This window comes from Leopardus geoffroyi, chromosome B1, assembly GCF_018350155.1.
Source record: "Leopardus geoffroyi isolate Oge1 chromosome B1, O.geoffroyi_Oge1_pat1.0, whole genome shotgun sequence".
NCBI classification, from domain to species: domain Eukaryota; kingdom Metazoa; phylum Chordata; class Mammalia; order Carnivora; family Felidae; genus Leopardus; species Leopardus geoffroyi.
In genome coordinates, this window is record NC_059327.1 from 38,488,830 (window position 1) to 38,510,887 (window position 22,058).

At 40.0% G+C, this 22,058-nt stretch overlaps 1 protein-coding gene across 20 annotated transcripts in view; it reads right to left on the reverse strand.

Annotated features, from left to right (window-relative positions):
• PSD3 (pleckstrin and Sec7 domain containing 3) overlaps window positions 1-22,058 on the reverse strand; it is a 796,422-nt gene that overhangs the window by 420,521 nt on the left and 353,843 nt on the right. For 16 of the 20 annotated variants that reach the window (XR_006707649.1, XM_045458150.1, XM_045458143.1 and 13 more), the window contains one exon: window positions 20,484-20,519. The exons of the other annotated variants lie outside the window; for them this stretch is intronic. Coding sequence is in view for 15 of the 16 variants with exons in the window: in XM_045458150.1 (XP_045314106.1) it covers window positions 20,484-20,519 (36 nt within the window). In the remaining variant the exon portion in view is untranslated. The remainder of the gene's footprint in view (window positions 1-20,483; window positions 20,520-22,058) is intronic. 20 annotated transcript variants of the gene reach the window in all.

Here is a 22,058-nt window from a genome sequence, read left to right on the forward strand (position 1 = left end):
GAGAGAGGAAGAGCAGGTGTTGTTTGAACTGGGTAAAAAGAAAGATGCTGGTGAGTGGGTGGGCTTTTCTGGGTTGCACCCAGCCAGCTGGTATCAGCCAGTCATGCATGAGTGACTCAACTACGGTGATGACGGACAAAACTCTCTGACTTTTTCAAGAGACCCTTGTTTGCTGCTAACAGAAATGAACCATTCTTAGGAAGTTGCAGAAGGATCAGGTCAGGAAGAATTTACATTGAACCAACACCACCTGTAGAAAAACCCCACATGACTCAGTATATGAGGGTAACAGAGTGAACTTAGAAGCACAAACTAACAAGGGTCCCTGGTCCCTTTCTTTAATTAGAACCTACTCTATTTATAAGCAGTATACTCAAGACCAATGGATGTAGACAGCTAATAAAGAAACCCTAGTTACTAATCATAGGAACAGAAAGTTAGTGCAGAGCCCTTCTTTGCCGTTTCAGATGGACTTCACCATCCTCCCAGTAGTCAATATTTCAAATGTCTTAGAATCCTAGGAAGGAATAAATACCTGCACCCTACTGCTGGATACACAACAAGACTTGTGTCTGCTAATTGAAGATCACACCAACTAGCATTTAGCCCACAATCAGAGCTTCCTGGATGAAAACCACAACTACTCTGCATAGCTTAACTGTGTGAATTCCCATTATCCCAAGGCAACTCAAGACTGCACAGTTCCAAAGTTTACATGCCTTTTATAACTCCTCTGTGTTGCAGAGACTGCTTAGAGGTAGTCTATTAGAGAGAGAATTTGTTTTTGACACACAGATGCTCCCAACATGGGCTTAAGGGGAAAAATCTTTTCAGTTCTCTTCACAGCAACCTAAATGTTTTCTTTATGGGTGCCTGGATGGCTCAGTGGACCATGCGACTCCTGATCTCAGGATTGTAAGTTCAAGCCCCATGTTGGGTGCAGAGATTATTTAAAAATAAGTCTTAAAAAATAAATGTTTAGTTTTAAGAAGAGTTAGAGCTCCCAAACATTTAGAGTTTTACTAATATACAGACTTTATTAATATTCAGTCAGTGAGAGCTTTGTAGCAAAGGTTTTAGACATAAATATATATTGGAGAATGAGTGCACGAAAGAAAGCTTAGTACAATATTAAGGTACAGAAGCTTTCCTCTTATGTTCCATTTTGTCAGAACTTTATGGAATCAGGCACAGGATTTATCTTGGGTAGAGACCCATTCATTTTCATATTACTATGACTTTAAAATTTTAAAGGAGATATTCAGTTTCCATGTTTTTTACACTGTCAATGTACCACTCTAGAAAGCTAGGTCTCTAACGTGGTTGTTAATAAAAATAAAATCATCAGAAGAATTATAGGGACCAATTACTGAAAGTTATTGTTCTAGATAGACAAATACCAGCACAAAATTAAAATCGACATAATTAAAAATCTAAGCAAGGGAGTCAGACATTAATTTTTTTTCTATTTTTTCCCTTTATGCAATAAAGTAGCATAAAAGACATTAGGAAATTCCTTTACCCTGAAAAGAACTCTATATTTTGGATTTGTAGTTCTTTCTTCTCTTCTAATAATAGCTTTGAGATACAGCTTCAATCCTCACCTAGCACCCCTGAGTGAAAGACACCAGAAGAGGTATAAAGTATAGAAGAGCAGTAGAAAGGAAATGAGTAGGCAATAAATAATGTCCCTTGTTGCTAATTTGAGCTTTATGCTTAATGGAAATAATCTAAAAAGTATAGTGAAAATAGAAGCATTTTCAAGTACATTGAATTACTTGATAATGCTTGATAATGAGAATGATGACAATGAAGATGATGATGACAGCTGACATTTCCTGCACACTTATTAGTTCCAGCCACTATGTTCAGCACTTCATAAGCATTATCTTAACCGAAACACCTCTAGGAAGCAGGCATTACTGTATTATTGCCCTTTTACAAAGGACAAAAGGGAGGTTTGGGGTTTGTTTTTTGTGGTTGTTTTTGTTTCTGCCCAAGGTCATACTGTCATGAAAAGGCCAGGTTGGGCTAGGAAGATAAATCTCCTGATACAAAAACAGGTTCTTAGCCTTACATGTGATCCTAGTCATTGTATACTTAGAATTCAGACCCTAAAAGAGGTGCAGCAGTTAGTTTAATGGGATTATAAATTTTAAAATATTTATGTCAAGACTTGTATTAAGACCCTTTAAATCATATAAATTATCTATAATTATCTAAGAGCAACAGCCTCCCAAGGATAATCTATAAGAGATCTGATAATTATTCATCAAATATGAAGATATCATAAAAAGAAAAGGAAGGTCTCCCTTTCAATCCCTTGAGAGTTCTAAAGAGGGTGGATTTCTACAAGGTAATCTCCCCTCTATTCTTTTTCATGCATTTACAAATAATTTGAGGTAAACATGCCTATCTTCCATCAGGAGCTTGAAAACTCTATTATTGATTACTAGTTCCTCTAATTTAAGGCAATATGTATAAACAATTTAAAGCATACTTATTTTGGCTAAATATAATAATGATCCTCCTTCTATTCACTATATTTATAGCTCTTACTGTTCTACACCCTTGAACCCAAACCACAGTGAGATTACACCATTTCCACTGAAAGCTCTGAAGCTAGAAAATCAAAACAGAACACACTGGATGTGCTTGCGATTTCAACCACAACTCCTACTCCACCTTAAATAGAATGGACTGCTTTCTCATGGCAAAATAAGATTTATTACTGGCAAAGTTAGAAGCACAAAAAACAATAACTTATAAGGGAAACTGTTCACTAGCAGGGTTCCTTTGCAACAGATTTTAATTGGGAGAAAAACAGAGCAAATTCCAGAATAATCTAGTCTGCACAGCATTTATTTTGGGTATAAAGAAAATGACATCATTATAGGGTTAGGATCTGAAACAACTGTCCCATACAAAACTAGTTACAATGACCAGTTCATTCCAAATTGGTGGGAAACGCTTTGCACTCAAATCTAGGAATGTACAGCCATAGATGCCTCAAAGCATGTCATATGAGTTCACAAACTAGCCTAGATTTTCTAAAACCTGGTTAATTTAAATAGAACAAAGTTTTAACTTGAGGGTAAGTTTGTTCTAAAGGGAAAAAAATCACTAGGTAAAAATATGATATATAGTAAATTAGAATACTTCTTCAAAAGTAAATAGCATCTTTCACTATTACTATTCTAAAAAGAGATTATATTACACATAGAAGACTGGCACATCCATACAGATATCTTGAAAAGGACAGGGAGAAGAGAGGCTGTCACCTCAGCAGTAAGCTACAGAAATCTTGCAGTCTGCTGGAGTAGCTGCCCCGTGGGCCTTTGGCACCTGCAACCATCCCACTGACATGGCACTGTTTGTGGTCCCAGAGTTAGTGACACAGGCAGGGTGGCAACCCCGTCCTCAGTCATCACTTCCAGGGGATAGGCAGGGCTTCGGGAGACAGGTACTTCCAAACAAAGAGAGCTCTGTAACCACCCCATCAACACCCTTTTAGTTGTGTCAGTCACACATGTGGGGGCTACTTAAGCCCTCAGACTCCCTCCTCACCCTCCCTTCTGCCCACAGGTATAGCTTTGCACATCTCATTACTACATCAGTTAGGAAACGGCAGAAGGGAGAAACACAATAAATCAAACTAGTCTAAGAGTCTGACAGGAGAGAATATGGAAACTATTGTTTTGAATAAACATATACAGTATAGGTAAATAAAATCCTTTCTTCTGCTGACCAATAGCATAGATAACTAAATGCAATTGTAATAATCTCCATTCATATTGATACCCTTCACCTAAGTCAGTGGTATGAGCCTAAACAAAAGAGTTCTCCAGGAATGGGAAGAGTGGTATCCCTCATTAAGAGAGGATGCATATTAAATTTAGGGCAATCTGCCAACTCTGAAGTTGTCCTATGGTGCTAAAAAAAAAAAAAGTAAAAATAGGAAAAGGAGATTTTCAGATCTCCTCATGACCAGAAAATATTCTTAATAAGCCATTCAATGCATGTACTCAACTTTTCAATCAGAATACAAATGTTTTGATTGGCACTATCATTATCAAGAAGGCAAAGGCAAACAATTCCCTGATGAAACACTGATATTCCCTTGCTAAACCTCACCTTAGGGTTCAAAAACAAAAGCAGGTCCTTCAACCCGGATACCAAGAGACATTTATTACAAGCTTGGAACAACAAATGTCCTTGAGACTTTTGTTGAAGAAAAAACAAACGGAACGGGAGATCAGCAGAAACGTTTCTATGACCATGTGGAGGGAGGCATTTTCCTCATGAAGGTACAGATAGTTCAAAAGTTCTGCCACCACTACGAGAAAAATTCAAGTAATCACTCATGTTTCTGGGAGACTGTCCTCCTTACAGAGAGAGCCTCAGGCTGCTGATACCTTCATAAATGCTAAAATCAGTATACTAACCAAAAAGAAGAATCAATTTTAAAACACTGTGGTAACCTGAACTTAGCATTGCACAAAAATTAAAAGACAGCTTCTGCCTTCAAGGAGGTAGTAAGCTCTATAAGCCTCAGAAGAACCTGACTGTTCTTACTCTCCTTTTTCCTCACTGCCACTCCTTTCCCATCGTCTCACAAATGAAGAAGAAAATTACAGGGTTATAGCACGTTGGCTCTGGAAAAAAATCCACATATTGCCTAGCCCAACTCCCTCATTTTACAGGCAAGATCAGCTCAGAAATGGGCAAGTGACATGCCCAGAGCCAGAGAGGTAATTTGAAGTACTTGAAAAAAACCAGTCTCCCAAGTGCCAGCTCCATACTTCTTCAGTTCAAAGGGGAGAGAATTTTTCTCCTAAATGCAGAGGATACAACATCCATACACTGGACAACTAAGAACCAAGAGAGAAATACATGGACTCTAACCTCCTACATTCTGGTTTCATTTCAGCTGCTGTGAGTCACTTCTGCTTTCTTTCATGGGAGAAACAAGGACTCTGAGAAAGGATAAAGAATGTAATGATCAGTTGCTTCCTTCAGCCAAGAGAAGGGGAATTCTAATTCTCTACTATCTCTGTGCTCACCTTCCTAGGAGAGAGCATTTGGGATTTCAAAATAAGTATTTATCAGTCAACTCAGACAGAAAAAGGGTAATTGGTAGATGTTGCTTCCATGGAAGAACAGTGCAAAAGTCAAGCTGTGTACACAGCCCAAAACAGACCACAAAAGAATGGAAAACGGCCTCTCCCTCCACTTGCTCTCCATCTCATCAATGCTTAGCAATGTGATGCTATATAATGTAAGATTTAGCTATTACTAATTCTTGGTGTTATTCTACCTGCTCCAATTTTACAGTCTCTTCATTGTTTTCCAATGTGGTCTTGTACAGAAGATTCTAATTTGTCACAAAGAGCTAATCTAAGGAGCCAGAATTCATATGATTTCATACAGTCAAGTAATAGATTTTTGGCATTGGAAATACACCTTATGAAGTATTTAATCTAATCTTATTTTCCAGATGAGTGAATGAAGAGAGAATTTAAGAATTTAAATACAGATAGAGGTGCCTGGGTAGCTCAGTCGGTTAAGCATCTGATTCTTGATTTCGGCACCCGAAGGTCATGATCTCACAGTTAGTGGGATCAAGCCCAGCATTGGGCTCGGGGCTGACAGCTTAGAGCCTGCTTGGGATTCTCTGACTCCCTCTCTCTCTCTGCCCCTCCCTTGATGGTGCACATACTTCTCTCTATCTCTCTCTCTCTCTCAAAAATAAACATTAAAAAAAAGAAGAAGAAGATTTTAGATACAGACAGAACTAGGGCCAGAGCCCAAGTCTTTCAACTCCTAGCACAACACTCTTCCTACCACTTGCATCACCAGCAGACATGGGACTACTGTAGACGCCCACCTTCCACAGACAGGTCTGGAAGCAACCCCTGGGCTCATCAGAGTCTCACTGGTCTTAGATGTGCAATGGCCACAGCAACTTAAAGTCCCTGTCCATCAGTGGCTACTGAGGCTTAGCAAGATAAGAATGTGGACTGGAGAAACAATAGAGGAGACATGAGCAAGGTTGAATATTCAGAGAAAGGAAAAGATCCCATGACAACCTGAATTCTAAGGATAAAGGAGGTAGGAAAGGCAGAAGGAAAGCAGGGAGGAGAAAACATGCTATCAAAAAAGCAAGTGAAAAGAATGGCATCAGAGCACAGAAAGGATAGCTAGTGGCCACATAATATACAGTATTTTGAAGGGGGAAAATCCCTAAATCCTGTTATTTTTTTCACAATGAGACTTTCTCTGCAAGTTGTTTAAGAAGGTATATCTAATTAAATTTTTAATCAACCAGATGTACAGTTACAGCACACTGCTATCTTCAGGTATGTTTTCATAAAACTGAGTATAACACAAGATAAATATTACTTCTACACTAGTCAACCATGGGTAGATTTTAATACTTAACACATATTGGGCAGGGCAACCCCACCCTTGGCTCACAACCTAGCTTCTGCAGATGAATCTCTCAGCCTATTTCCAGAGCTGGCCCCATGGCTGTGTGGCCCTGGGACCTCCCAAGAAGACCTCAATACCACAGGAAGAGATACTGCTGACTCAGGAGATGACCAGCTCTCACTTTGAGGCAACCATATGAAGCCAGGCATGAAGTTAAGAATCAGTACGTAGCAATGTTAGCATTTCAGAATCTACTGACTGCAACTCAAATGTAAGTGCTGTATATTCTCTCTCATGTTAGGATATTTCTGAGAATAGTCTTTTGTATGTGTGTAATAGTGGGTGCCTATTTTGTTCAACCTAAATTTCCCATGAAATATTTTAATACATTTTTTTCCTTTAAAAAGAAAGAAGTTATTTTCAAAGTATTAGGCTGTGAAATCCATATTGCTTACCAAGGAGGAGCCTCTGAGTGATCAATTTACCAGGACTCTACAGAGAAGGTGGGCAGTTTCTTGTTACATTAAAATATGCCAACATTTTTTGGCTGTCAAGTGGATATTTTGGTTCCCTCATTTTTAAGCTTAAGAAAATACCCAGCAATTTCCATGGTAAATTCAAAGTCATAATCAGGGATAGGACACACTGCCAGAAGCCAAGCTATCCAACCAGCCTGATGGCAGGGCCCGGGCGGTGGACAGATCAGGATTGCAGGGCAGCCCACCGACAGTGAAGCTTCTTGTACTCCCACTTTTATGTAATTTGGCCTTAATAAAAGTATTAAGGGGAGTTGTCTGTTGGGGAATTGCCCTCGATAGGCCCCCTGGGAAAAGAACCATTAGGGAAAGAAATAAGGTTCCGCAAGGAAATTGTGCGGCCCTACATTTAGCCCTTGCCACCCCTTATTAAGACTCCTCTATCTAAAGGAAGGATAGCCCCATACATTTGCCAGCAAAGGAAGGAACAAATGGATTTGAAAGCCCCACTCTGGCAACAAAGGAGTGTATCTATGGGCACAAGTTACTCCAACCCCTAGGCCCACTCGGCCCCCAGGAGGCATTCAGATGATGACTGAACCTAGTCAGTTAAGGCACAGAATGGTTCATTAGTTCCTAGGTGCATTGTCTCTCTGAGAATGCATAAGGCGTGGGTTCCTAAGGCCCTCTTGGCCCCCTCCTGGCACCTTGGACCGAGGCGAACACTTTTGTTCCTCAAACCACAAATGGTTCGGGGAAACAACTAAGAGGTCATGTCCCTGTAACTGTTCCACATGAGGTGTTGAGAAATAGATGACTTTTCATGAAAACAGCAAAGCAAAAGCTTTACAGATTATAAACATAGATACATAATGAAAATAATGTAAGAAATTAATCAATAAGGAAAGGGCAGGAGGGAACGTTATGAGAAAATAACCATGTTATTCCTTAAAGGGTGATTACACATAGGAACATTTTTAGAATTCAGTAATGCCAGAAAACGTAGGTGACGCATGCTACAAGGAAATTGCTAACAAATATAATGCCACGTTTGCCACAATAAAGCGGCCAGTCCAACACACTGCTGTTGTCTGTGTCCATTTTTATTTTTGTTTTATTTTATTTTCACTTTTTCACCGACGCCATTCATCCTTCGGGAACGCTTGGACCTGCTGGAGCTGGACTCCAGCAACACACCAGCTTCCCAAGGACAAGATGCCAGAAAATGTAAAGCCAAACCTATTTTATACTGACTTAGTCCTTAGGTTTAGTCTTCATTACCTTCTAAAACTGTTGGCCATATCCCCACCTCGAGTCCTGAAGCAACCCTTATACAGTTGACATTTAGATAGGCATTGATTTGCTTGGCACAAAGTATATGCAAGGTAAATATATGAGATTCCCACCTCTGGGAACTAGCAAGAAGTGTGAAATGTTGATCAACAGAATCTCTCTACTTGTATTGCAACTGGAAGGGTCTACAACAGAAATAATTCCTAGAACACATGGTCCTACACTTGGGCTACTCAGCCAATCACATAAGAAATCTGTGTTCCACTCACCAACCATTGCCTTTTTAAGTCATGAGTCTTGGAATTCTTTAGCTGAATTGTTTAAATAAGGACACTTTGCATGGGCCTCTGACAGCTGGCTCAGCTGACCAAAGAACTCACTAAATACAAAAGTTACTATCTACATAATGAATATCTCATGCTACTTGGGCCCATCCTAAGCCTTATGATTTGTGCTCTGCAGAGATAGTTTTTAACCGTGTTTTGTTTTGTTTTTTATCTTAGCAGGGAAACACTGAAGAAATACAAATGTTTCCCTATCATTCCATCACCTAGAAATGCACTCTTGTCCTGGGAAAGCAAGACTAAAATGTCCACACATGATGAATGTGTACCTCTAGTCAACAAGATTTAGATAGAGAACTTAAGAAACTAAGTTGGATGAACAATACTGAGAACCAAGCCACAGCAATGCAAGTATCTCACATACAGCCTGGCAAAAGGCCCCTCCTCTGCCCTGAAGGGATTATTGCCTCCAGCTCAAACAATATTCATTTTCCATTTCTTCTCATGGTGGTATCTCTATTTCAGCTACCATCAAACAGTTACCAGCTACCATCACCTATCCTTTTTCTTTCTCTCCCTTCAGGTACTCATAGCTCCCATAACAACAGATCTGAGACGTGGAAGCCCTGATCAAAGATGACTAGTTCTAGATGTCTATAAAACAGAGCATGTCAAGGTCAATGGGTCACAGGCAGGATAATACAATACTCACTCCTAACCACTCTGACATCCTTAAAGGGCTCTCATTATATTTAGGTCTCACATGTCAGCACAGCATCCCTCAAGTTGGTGTTTAGCCTCATTACTTACTTGTCTTATCTTTCTGAAGATAACTGTCCTAAGTTGTTTAAAAGAGAAAGCAAGAATTGGCAAAAATGGTGGATATAATAAGGTAGAGAAAAGACAGAAAAAGGAAGGTATCTAGTCACCATCTCCATCCCACATACAATAAAGTTTTCTGTCCAACTGCCTTTGTTTCACAGATGAGAAAACTGAGAGAACAAAAGAAGAAGGACCCTTCCTTCCCAGGTCTCACAATTACTAGCAGAGTTGGGCCAACAGAGATACTCAGGCCTCAGTTCTCAGTGCTTCCTCTGCTAAAAAGTAGGGTCTTAATAAAGGACCAGCTGAATCAACAAAAGGGAGTGGCTTACTTGAGAACATTCTGAGTACAGAATTTATATTGCCCTCCCCCTTTCTGAATGTAGGTTTATGGAGCATTCAACAGCAGATGGGATAAACCACATTCACAAAGAGGTGGGATCAAGTCCAATGACACCAAATACTAGACAACCATTTCTCCTTCTCCAAAATACAGATAGTTCAACATACCCAAACCAATTAAGAGGAATAAACCAGTCCTTTCAATAATCGATTAAGAAAAACAAATTTAAAAATCCACAGAGCACTTTGCAGTTTATCTAGAACTTTCATATACATTGTTGTATCTGACCCTCACCATAGTCTCATTTTCCAAGTAAAGAAACAGAAAACCAAAGAAACCTTGCCCCAGCTCACAGCTGGTAAGCAGCAAGGCTGGGAGTTGAGCACATATCTTCCAACTCCACATTCAGTGCATCTACTTGTACACTACCTCCACCCAATGTTATTAATGACAAAAAGCCAAGCACAACAGTAGCTCAAAGGGCTGACTGAACCACACCCTCTAGCCAGCTAAACAATGACTAAAATCCTTGCTGGAATCCCAAACAGGCTCTGCCTCCCCAGAATTCCAGGATTGAACATTTTCACAGTAGGTTCAGACCCAGGCATCTGAGAAAACCCCAATGCCTCGCTATCCTTCATGAACTCTAGCCTGATCACATGAATGACACTAGTGTGGCTAGAGCAGGACCTTCCAAGTTCATTGGGCTCTTGGTGACACAACCCAGCTGTGCAGGCAGGTTCCCTACAAGGGAGCTCCCAAACATTCCAAACATTGTGCTGCAGAACTGGAGGGAGGAAATAAGCTGCAGAGGGAGCTGGCAAATCTGACACAACCTTCCATTCCACATTTGCACTTTTGCACCAGTAAAGCAGTTTAAAATATGCTCCCCAAGAGTGGCACAGACCATGACTTAAAGAATACACTAGAAACCATCAGGAGGTTCTGAGAAGTGGGAACAGAGTGGGAACAAAGAGAACTTCAATTTCAATTTTTTTTTTAATTTTTTTTTCAACGTTTATTTATTTTTGGGACAGAGAGAGACAGAGCATGAACGGGGGAGGGGCAGAGAGCGAGGGAGACACAGAATCGGAAACAGGCTCCAGGCTCCGAGCAATCAGCCCAGAGCCCGATGCGGGGCTCGAACTCACGGACCGCGATATCATGACCTGGGTGAAGTCGGACGCTTAACCGACTGCGCCACCCAGGCGCCCCCAATTTCAATTTTTACCATTGGTACATATTCCTTTCATATTTTTAAAAACTAGTTCAAAATTAAATTTAAAATCTATAATGACTGCACTGGAAAGTCATGGAGGCAAACAGAAAAACTTACACTAGATTACGTTAACTAATAACACACAAGAAAATCATTTTAAACCAAAGCTTTGGAAACACTGATCTAGACATGAGACCTTTAAAAAGCAAAATAAGGGAAAGAGACTCATGTACAAATTTTATGAATTTTCCCTTCACAGTAATATAAGAATAGAGCAATTTTTGGATAAGCAAAATATCTGTTAGTACTTAGTACTTTGTGCTAGGCATTTTATCTTATTTAATCTCAATACCATGGAAGAAATGATATTATCCACAAGTTATAGTTCAGGAAACAGAAATTAAGCAGCTTCAAAGAGCTGCACAGCTACTAACACCTGGGGCATAAAGATAGAAATAGCCAAGCTGGAAATAAAGATAAACGCTATAAGGACAGCCACCACTGCATGGCAAAAGACAACTGCACCTATGGAAAGAACACAGAAAGGAATGGTCTGATTTTGACAATAATTTCAGCTGTACTCCCAATGTGGGTCACTTTCCTCCTGTGAGGTCCCCATGTGGGCAGTGCTGGGCTCCATATTCAGAGATGATGGAACTGAGACACAATCAGTAGGACGTGAGTATAAAGAAGTTTTCACAAAGTGTTGTTGGATTTGCATTAATCTACCCATTTTTTTCCCTCAGCCCTTCTTGACACCCAAGGCTCCGTTTGAGAGGACTGATGGGGCAGCAGGCGGCTGACTGCCATGGTGCCATGGGGAACACAGCACTACCTGGAACGCTGCCACACTTACAGTGTGAGCATATATACCCACAACTCCACATTCATTATCACCATTCTCTAAGGACTAAGTCCTCTCACGTGCCTGATGTAAGGAAGAACAAGTTAAAAATAACGATAGCCTAAGTTTATTAATATTTACTGAGCTTTTATTACCACAGGAGAAATTCTGCTAAGTGCATCCCATGCACTGCACCTCAGTCAATCTTCACAACCACCACCTCTCAGGAGAGGTGCTATCACCATGTCTAGATCACATACAAAGAAACGGAGACTGAAGAGTGGTTAAGTAACTTACTAGAGGCCAAACTGTAAGAAAGAGAGCTAAAACTCAATCAGTGAACCTGTAATTCCCAAGTCCAGGCACTGTGCCTCTCACAAAATGTTTCACATCTTTTTTTTCAACTATTCTCTTTTGTCCTTTATTATTAAAGCTACAGAACAAAATATCCAATTAGAAAAAGGCATTTTTTACACTAATGGGCTATGTAAGATAAATGACATTATAAAATACTGGAAATATAAATTTAAAATTATGGACTTAAACTCTGTAATCAAGGCAAGAAATTTCAATATACCCCATACATACCCACCAACACATCTGTTATAATCAGCTGAATGTCCTGTACATTCAAATACTAGGGTCCTCACAGGCTCTTGGGTGTTCATGAGCCCTTTGACCCCAAGCATCTCAAGAAGGGACAAAATACCAACACACTGGGCTCAAGCTCCCTTCTTTACCACTGCTGACTTTATTTATGTCTTGCACTTGTCTGTGCCTATTGAGTATGAAAAAAAAAGAGGCCTTCCCAGAGATAAACTAAGAAGCTAAAATTCCCTCAGTTCCAGAAAAAGATACTCCCTATGCCTTTTTTTCTTTAGATAACTAGCTAACCTTTGACGTTTCAAACCTAATACTAAATTCTAAGACGAATCATGTTTCTATACTAACAGGACAGCCAACTTTCCCTTAGAGCAGATGTACACCGAAATGAGAATGACAGCCTTGCACAGTTGTCAGATGGACCCCACTAAATGACCAAGTTCAAACTGGGAACCTTCCAATGTCTGGATGCAGTTTCATAAAAAATAGCTGAAATTAGCACACTACAGTCTAGGAGCACCAAGCTATGTCTAACCACCTCAAAAGAGCAACACAACTTAAATGAAAAAATCGCAACATGCCCAAACATTATAGACCCTGTAACAAATATACCCTCTTCATTTCTGTCAGCCTCGTTTAGAAAACAATGTATATGAACTATCATTTTCCTGTTTCTAAGACTTTCTTACCATGCTTTCCAGTTTAAATCAAACAGTTTAAAATCCAAGCAATTTTCTGTAACTACAATTATACATAACCCAGTACTGCCCAGGACAAAGAAAATAAACTGAATTCCAGTTACCTCCGTCAGCAAACAGTCTGCCCATAATTTTGTGAGGAATACAAAGAACATTCTCCTGTTCCATCTGTTCAACAAACCTTCATCTTCAGCAAGGGCTCTTTTAATGTACTTCTATAGCTGCTCCGGTTGTGAGTACAAACTGCTACACGCTGACTCTGCAGTGACATTCTCCCAGAATGCTACTATGTCCCTCAGGGGCTGAGGGATAAGAACTTGAAAGAAGTTACAGGAGAACTCCCCCCGCCCCCTCCACTTAGCCTCAACAGGCAGCTTCCCTCCAAGAGATCTGCTTCAAAAGTCCAGACCCAGTGAAGTCACACATGACCTCACAAACCTCCAATTTAACTCTTCAGAAGCCAGACGGCAAGCTGACAATAGGGAGAAAGGACAATTGTCTTAGTTGATTTGGAGTGTTTGCTCTTTTGGGAGAAAGAGGTTTGTCCAACATCATTTCAAAAAAGAAAAAAAGAAGAAAGTAATTTCAGCATTGTTCTTCCATAATAACACTAAGGTTTTTGAAGTACTGTTTTTGAAGACTCTAAGTTCTGGCAGCACACACTAAAGAATGACTGAAAGAGGAAAAAAAAACCTAATCCATTTAGATTTTATAAAATTCACACTTAATCTTGTGATCTGTGTTTTCCTATTTTCATTTCTACTTTTGTTTCTGCTTTCCCGCTATCACTGAAATTAAAGTATTCATTTTCCCTGTTGTTCAAGTTCCGCGTCAGACAACCAGAGGTGGACAGGCAACACTCACAGCTGTCAGACACAACAGCAACCGCCTGCAGATGCATCTCAGAAACCGGGAACTATAGGAGTCCCATAGAAAGGCCAGTCAGCAGACCCAACTAATGGATAACAGAGTCCACATTCAGTGCCCCTAAAGGGAAAGGAAACTTCATTCTGTTTCCCATGCTTTTTCTTTGGACAACAGCTGTTTTTGTTAGGATATTGGAATTACAAGGATCCAGGAGGTAGAATAAGTAAAAATTACTTTATAAACAGAAGTAGATAAAATTATATCTTCTCAAAGAAAATGTAATACGCCCTTTCAAGAATGCCTTGATTCACCCAGAAAATGATTACAACTTACTGTCCAGCAATTTAGTTCCCAAATATATACTTAGCCTAGAGATACTCTCCCATAAGTGCACAAGAAACAACAAATTAGAATGTTCACTATCAGGCCATTTGAGATAACAAAAATACAAGGCAGCCAAAGTGTTCATAAATAGGAAAATGGAAAAATAAATTACAGTATACATCCATGTAATGAATACTATACAGCAAATTAATAAAGTAGGACTTTATGAATCAGTAATAATGAATTTGAAATGTTGAGCAAAAAAGTGAGTTACAACAGGAAAGAAGAAGGTAACATTTATATAAAGTCTAAAAACATGAAAAGATACTATCTAGTGTCTACAGATGCACACTTGTATAGGAATGACAGACACCCACAGGCCATGGTTACCCTAAGGAAGAGAAAAAGAAGAATGCAAACAGGGAGGCACTCACCAAGTTGGCAATTCATTTGCAATGTTTCTTTCTTAAATTGGCTGGTGAGATCACTAGTGTTTATTATTTTCCATACCCTTGGGATGCCTAAAATGTTTCAGAAGTTGTAAAATGTCAACTGCATAATGCCTGCCTTTGAGCACAGTGGCACCTGTTCAGTCTGAAAGATTAACAGAAGAGGCAAAGAGGTTCACAGACCCCTCAGCTCCCAACTCTCAAGTCCCCAAATTCAAGCAGCTGTTACTAATTCTGCCTCATTTTGGCTCTGTCTGGACAATCACCCTGCACACTCCCCACCAACAATCATTTACACACATCCACGGTTTGAGCTGCATGTGGGGCTCTGTGGTGACAGCTCAGAGCCTGGAGCCTGCTCCTGATTCTGTATCTCTCTCTCTCTCTCTCTCTCTCTGCCCCGCTCCCACTAGTACACTGTCTCCCTCTCTCTCTGTCTCTCTCTCATTGTCTCTCTCTCTCTCTCAAAAATAAATAAGCATTAAAACACACACACACACACACACACACACACACACACACACACACACAAAAGCAACACTTCCAGGTGGGCCTCTACAACACTTCCTGGAAGTAGCCTCAGCCTCAAGCCTCAGACCCTTACTGTCTGGCTCTCTAGGCCTTGTAGTAAAAATACTTGTGAAGTTGTCCGCCTCTTCTCTGGCGGACACCAAGTACCTAGTATAGAGGAGCTGCTAATTAAGTTCTTCACTAAACAAAAACATAGTCTCTAATATGTGCTGGACCCTGTAACACTGAGTGTCAAGACTAAAGACTCAAGAAGATCACTGTCCATACCTAGCTAAGTACATTACAGGATGAATCCTAAAACCATTGTTAAGGGAACTTTTATGGTTTTGCTTTGCAACATTCAATACCTCTTATTTTCTCTGTACTAAAAATTTTATATTACTACTCTTAACTAGAAAATGTCATGTTCTTTGTGTTGCAGTGGAGCTGCTAAATAGATAAACACAGTGAAACAAACTGTCACTAAAAATCCTCACCTTCAAGTAATCTAAGGCTCTTAGAATTATTATTACAGATATACAACATCCTAAATTGACCTGACCAGAGCTCTTTCATATCAGGTGACTTTGAAAAAGTTTTAAAGAAAATAGCTCGGGGCACCTGGGTGGCTCAGTTGGTTAAGCGTCCAACTTCAGCTCAGGTCATGATCTCACAGTCTTTTAGTTCAAGCCCCATGTCAGGCTCTGTGCTGACAGCTCAGAGCCTGGAGCCTGCTTTGGATTCTGTCTTCCTCTTTCTGTGCCCCTTCCCCACTCATGCTCATTCGCGCTCTCTCTCTCTCTCTCTCTCACTTTCTCTCTCTCTCAAAAATAAATAAAAAAACATTAAAAAAATTTAAAGAAAATAACTCAAGCAGTGTTATTACTGATAATAACGGACAACATATTTTGAGTACTTCATCAAGTGGAAGTAAATTATTATCTCTTTTCCCAGGTAAGAAAGTTGAGGCTTAGGGAAATAATTTACCAAAATTTGAACCAAGGCAATCTGACTTAAGAACCCACACTGTTTATAAGAAACCATACCGTTTCCTAGCAGGAAAATGGATCCACCCCAATTATATTTCTAGAGTAAGGATGGGCACCCCATGATCACTACACCAAAGATGAAGTAAGAAATCATTACAAGGTTCACAGCCAGGACCACTCACTGGTACAAACCTCTGTTAGACTCATCCCTGCCACTAGCACAGTAACCCTGCTCACCTGAGAATAGGGACTATCTTACTTAGCTTTATATTCTGCCTTTAAACAGTTTCCAGTGTTTCTCAAACTTTAAAGTACTCATGAATGACCTCAGAATTTGTTAAAATAGTTAAAATACACATTTTGATTGAATACATCAGGGGTGAGGTCTGCGTTACACATTTCTAACAAACTCCAAAAGGAGAGGTTGACAGTCCAAGCTGAACATCAGGATCACCCGGGAATTGTTTTCATATTTTTTTTAACGTTTTATTTATTTTTGAGAGAGCATGAGCAGGGGAGGGGCAGAGAGAGAGGGAGACACAGAATCTGAGCTGTCAGCACAGAGCCCAACGTGGGGCTCGAACCCACGAACCGTGAGATCATGACCTGAGCCAAAGTCCGACTGAGCCACCCAGGCACCCCAAACAGTGATAGCTTTAAAAGATTACCAGGTGGGGGCGCCTGGGTGCCTCCATCAGTTAAGCGTCAGACTCTTGGTTTTGGCTCAGGACATGAGTTCAACATCAGGCTCTGAGCTAATGGTGTGGAGCCTGTTTGGGATTCTCTCTCTCTCTCTCTCTCTCTCTCTCTCTCTCTCTCAAAACAAATAAACTTTAAAGCTATCACTGTCCAGATGTCACCCTCCACCAACAGAATCAGAATCTCTGTTGGTGAAGCATGGGAAATTGGAATTTTAAAAAGCTCCCTATGGGGGCGCCTGGTTGGCTCAGTCAGTTGAGCGTCCGACTTCAGCTCAGGTCACGATCTCGCGGTCCATGAGTTTGAGCCCCGCGTCGGGCTCTGGGCTGATGGCTCAGGGCCTGGAGCCTGCTTCCGATTCTGTGTCTCCCTCTCTCTCTGCCCCTCCCCCATTCATGCTCTGTCTCTGTCTCAAAAATAAATAAAAAACGTTAAAAAAAATTTTTTTAAAAAAAAGCTCCCTATGTAACTCTAATGTGCAGTCAGGTCAGAGAATCCTATTCTAGAGCTTTCCTACTTTAGCTTGGTCCATGGACCACTGTTCCAGACCAGTGCCTGTCAAATGTCAGTTTATGTAAACCACCTGGACATCTTAAAATGCAGATCCTAAATTAGTAGGTCACAGGTGGGGCCTGAGATTCTGCAATTCTAACAGGCTCCCAGCTCAACACCACTGCGAAGCAAGGTTATAAGTAGAAAGATTAAGAATCTCAGTAGTTCAGTGTGTGACTTATAAGGCTTTCCTTTAATAATTCTTAATGGAGAGACCAGTAGAACACTACAGATGGAGGTTTAGGCGCAGGCATATGAAATACCATATGGGGTGTGGGGATTATGAAGTCAAATTATTGACCTAACATTGGTTTAGATGTAGTTTGATGTTAATCTTCATTAGCATGCATGAGAAAGATTATATTGAACTTACCATGGCCATGATACTGAATATTAAGGCTCTGTTAGGAGCTTGAGTCAATTTAATACAGATTCTGTACATCAGTTGATAGAAAGCTTATGAGATCCACAGTAGAAAAAGAAAAAAAGATTAAGGCACTGGAAATGTACCCATCTGGAGTTCTGATAAATTGGTACTCCTATGTAAAATACCTTCATATAACTTTCTCTTTTTGCTTCCCCAAACAACAAATCAATGGATAATATTTCTCATCCAGTATTGCAAATCTTGTGTTAAATGACCTCTGCTAAAAGGAAATGCTGTTGCTTCCTTTAAAAGATAAAAATTGCACTGATATATGAATAAAAAAATGGCTATATCATCTCGACCAGTTAAAACAGTAACTGCCAATCAGATTTTTATTTAGACCCATGATTACCCTTGTAATAATATATATGTCCAATGTCATTTAAAGTCTTGGGGCGCCTGGGCAGCTCAGTTGGCTGAGCATCCAACTCTTGATTTCGGCTCAGGTCATGATCCCAGGGTCATGAGATCGAGTCCTACATCAGGCTCCATGCTGAGTGTGGAGCCTGCTTAAGATGCTCTCTTTCCCTCTGCCCTTTTCCTCTGCTCTCCCACTCTCTCTCTAAAACAAATTTTAAAAAATAAATAAAAACAAAGTGTTTTAATATCGTCTTTGATAAAAGATCATCCACTTCAGCAAGCATCCCACAGCACTCTTCATACTAATATCCATCATTATCCAGGGCATTACTTTAAGTTGTGAACTAGAGAATTAGAATGTTTCTAGGAAACCCTATTTCAAATCCAGGACCATTTCCTGAAGTCATCACCAATTTATATAGAAGGCACTCAACAAACAGAGCCCCAAATCACCAAGGCCAGCCAGGGCCAGGACTGTCTGAGAGAAATTAAAAGAACATCCATCAGACGACTGGAGCACTGAGCTTCTCCCTGATAATCAAGGTACTGCTGGAGAAACGAAGCAAGTACAGAAAAGCGCCCAGGAAACTCACCTTGGAGGGCATTTCCTACAAATACAGAATCAAAAAGATGCACAAGCAGCACCCAAGTGCTCCTGTGTGTGCATCTCTGCAGCTGGCCTCAGCACACCCCTCATCATCCAAGAGTTCGCTCATGCCCACAGCTGCAAGCCTCACATCCAAATGGTAACTCCAAAGTCCTGCAGCCAGCCTTCAATCTCACACTCCCAACAGCACTTCTACATAAAGCACCATCGCTCTCCTGAAATTTAACCTGTTTAAACTGACCTCGCTACTAGCTACTCTCCTACAAACCCCACCGATCTCCCCAATTCCTATTACTTCTAGATTCAGTAAGTCATCCACGCTTGAAGTCTCACAATGATTTTGACTCAGCCTGCATGTCCTATATTCAAACATTTGCTAAATCCTTGCATCTGTTTTTCTTTACCAGGTTTTTCTTATGTATTTTCTTACATCCCTTAGATTATTATTCAGACTACTACAAAACTCACAATAGGTTTAAAATAAATATCCACAAACTAGAACTTAGCAAATTCTTACAACAAAGCTATAAAATGAGTGGTAAGGTTATTTCCACCTCACCAATGGAATCACAGGCTGTCTGGAGTAAAACAAGATCAGGCAGCCAGTAAAGAGGATGACGTGACCTCCTTGTCTTCTGATCCCAAATCCCCATATTTATGCCACCCTACCACAGAGTGTTGTACTTTATGAAAAGAAAGTGGTATTTCAGGAAGTCCAGCAATAGGTGTGCCAGATAGTTAGAGCTGAGAGGACAGTGCTGGCAGCTCAGAGACTGATACAGGACTTGAGCTCATGGCACAGTAGCATGATGACATAAATTTTGATTTATTTATCTCCTATGATGTACACCAGGCATTGTTAAGCTACTTGATTTTCTTTTCTTGATTTCTGCTACCTGACTAATCTCATTTGCTTCCCCTTCCTTTACCAGATAGGTATTATACATTGCATTTTATACGTGGAAACGTTCTCAGATTTTCTGTAATTACTCAATATCACACACCTAGTAAGTAACTGAGACAGGATTCAAACCCAGATAGGACTGGCTTTGAAACGTAGCAGAGCCCCCATCACTCATCACTGAGCAAGGATCCCTTTGTGGTAAATAAAAAAACAAAATCCATTATAAGTGCTTGGAAGAGAAGCTGGAAAGAAAAAAAAAAAAAGAACCCATTTTCTGCAAAACTAGTCTTCAAACCCAAAAGAAAAGGACTAAAGAGATTACTAGAGCAAGAGCTACCCAATATTAAACATATGAGACTGCGGAGCTTCCTGCTCCTAATGATACAAGAAAAATCGGAAACTCACTGGTCAGCCAGATCTCTAAAGACAATTTCACAGGATCAAAATCTTTTCCTCACTCAGAAGCTTAACTAATACCACATTATTTTCATTCTTATTTTGATACTTATAAACTAAAATGCCTGCAGGTTTTAAACCGAAATGTCAAAAACATTTTTGAAATCACACTTCACGTGCTTTTTCCTAGACAAACACTAAAGAAAGAGAAAAACTGAAGAAAAGGGATACTTTTAAACACCAGCATTCCATTTGAAAAGAGGGAAAACAAACAAACAAACAAAAAAGGAAGGCAAAAAAAACAAAACTATCAAATTTGGAATGGACCCAAGACTGACTGAAGCACTCTCCTCAGGCATATCAGTTGCACACTGATGTAATTCACCTCTTCTGCTGTACTCTTCCATATCCTGAGTGGTATCTGAAAGAAAAGCCAGGAGGCTGAGACATAAAATATATCTATTATGCTAAACAGTTAATTTTAAAATGCAGTTTTATATGTTTCAGAGAACCAAAAGAGAGGATCCTGCCATGCTACTATATTTGGTATCTCTCTTTTCCTATCTGTCCAAACCCAAGCTCAATAGAAATGGTCAATATTTAGCTCTGTGAATGGTCACAGTGACAACATTTGTGCCTTCTAGTCTTCAGGTCACAACTTACTGATTGGAGTTGCAATCATCAGATGATAAGCCAGCAAGGGAGAAGCACCCAGACACAAAGGAACCCATTGGAACATGTACAACTGTAAGTCTCTAATTATCCTTTCTAATTCTGGAGCCATGTGACTGGACTTCACACAGCACTGCTGACCCCATCAGCCTGAGTGCTATGTAGCGGACCACAAAGGGAGGGGATGCTCCTCTTTGCTCCTTCATTAAAATATTGTGTTACAATCACAGGGTGAGTTATTTCCTGACCGACATGCGGCTCCCTCGCCAACATTCAGTGTCCAGAGCACTTCAGAGCACCTGAGAGTATTTAACTATTCCTGTCCAGAATTATTCCAAGGTCTTAAGAGGTTTTTTTTCACCTTATAAAGAATGATGTATTTGATATCAAAAAGGTATATAATCCTTCAAAAGACAAATAGTGAGCACATGTACTCTTTAAAAATGCCCTTTCCAACTTGATACTAGAATACTACAGATTTGAAATGTTTTCTTCTTTGATTTAAGTGGAGAGAGTAACAGGGAAGAACAACCCCCGCCCCTGACCACCAATGCATGGCTAAATCCAAATTGGAAGGCACTGCTGAGAGAGAGAACTAAGTTTTGCTGAAGTGATACAACATCCTCATTAACCTTCCCAACCACTTGCACCTTTCTTTAAAGAAGCAACACAAAAGAGAATAGTGTTATCTTGCATTCAAATGAAATCACTGTCAAATACTGCCACTGAAATCACCTTTTTTTTTTCTTTTTTTAGAGAGAGTGAACGAACACACCCATGCTGGGTGCACAGGCTCCACACCCAAAAGAGCCCAACACAGGGCTCGATCTCATGACTGTGAGATCATGATCTGAGCCAAAATCAAGAAAGAGTCAGACACCCAGGCACCCCTGAAATCATCTTTAATGACAAAGTAAATCACATACTGAAGTAGAAAAGGATTTTAAAATATACCTAGGCAATGCCAAATATATTTTTGTTTTGAAACCAAAAATAAATGGGCTCTGGAGCCCGATTGCCTGGGTTCAAACCCTGGGCATGCAACTTACCATCTGTGTTACTTTGAGTAAGTTACTCAAACGCGCTATGCCTCAGTTTCCTCATTTAGAAAATGAGAACATTAATTGCTCCTTTCTCCTAGCTTATTATGAGAATTACATACCATGTGTTTATTAAATAAGAACTATAGGATGCCTATGATATAGAATTGTGCTTAGAGACAACCTAAGTAATATTATAATCTTTTCTACTGGCTGACAGTTAATATTTTATACGTTAAAATCAATAC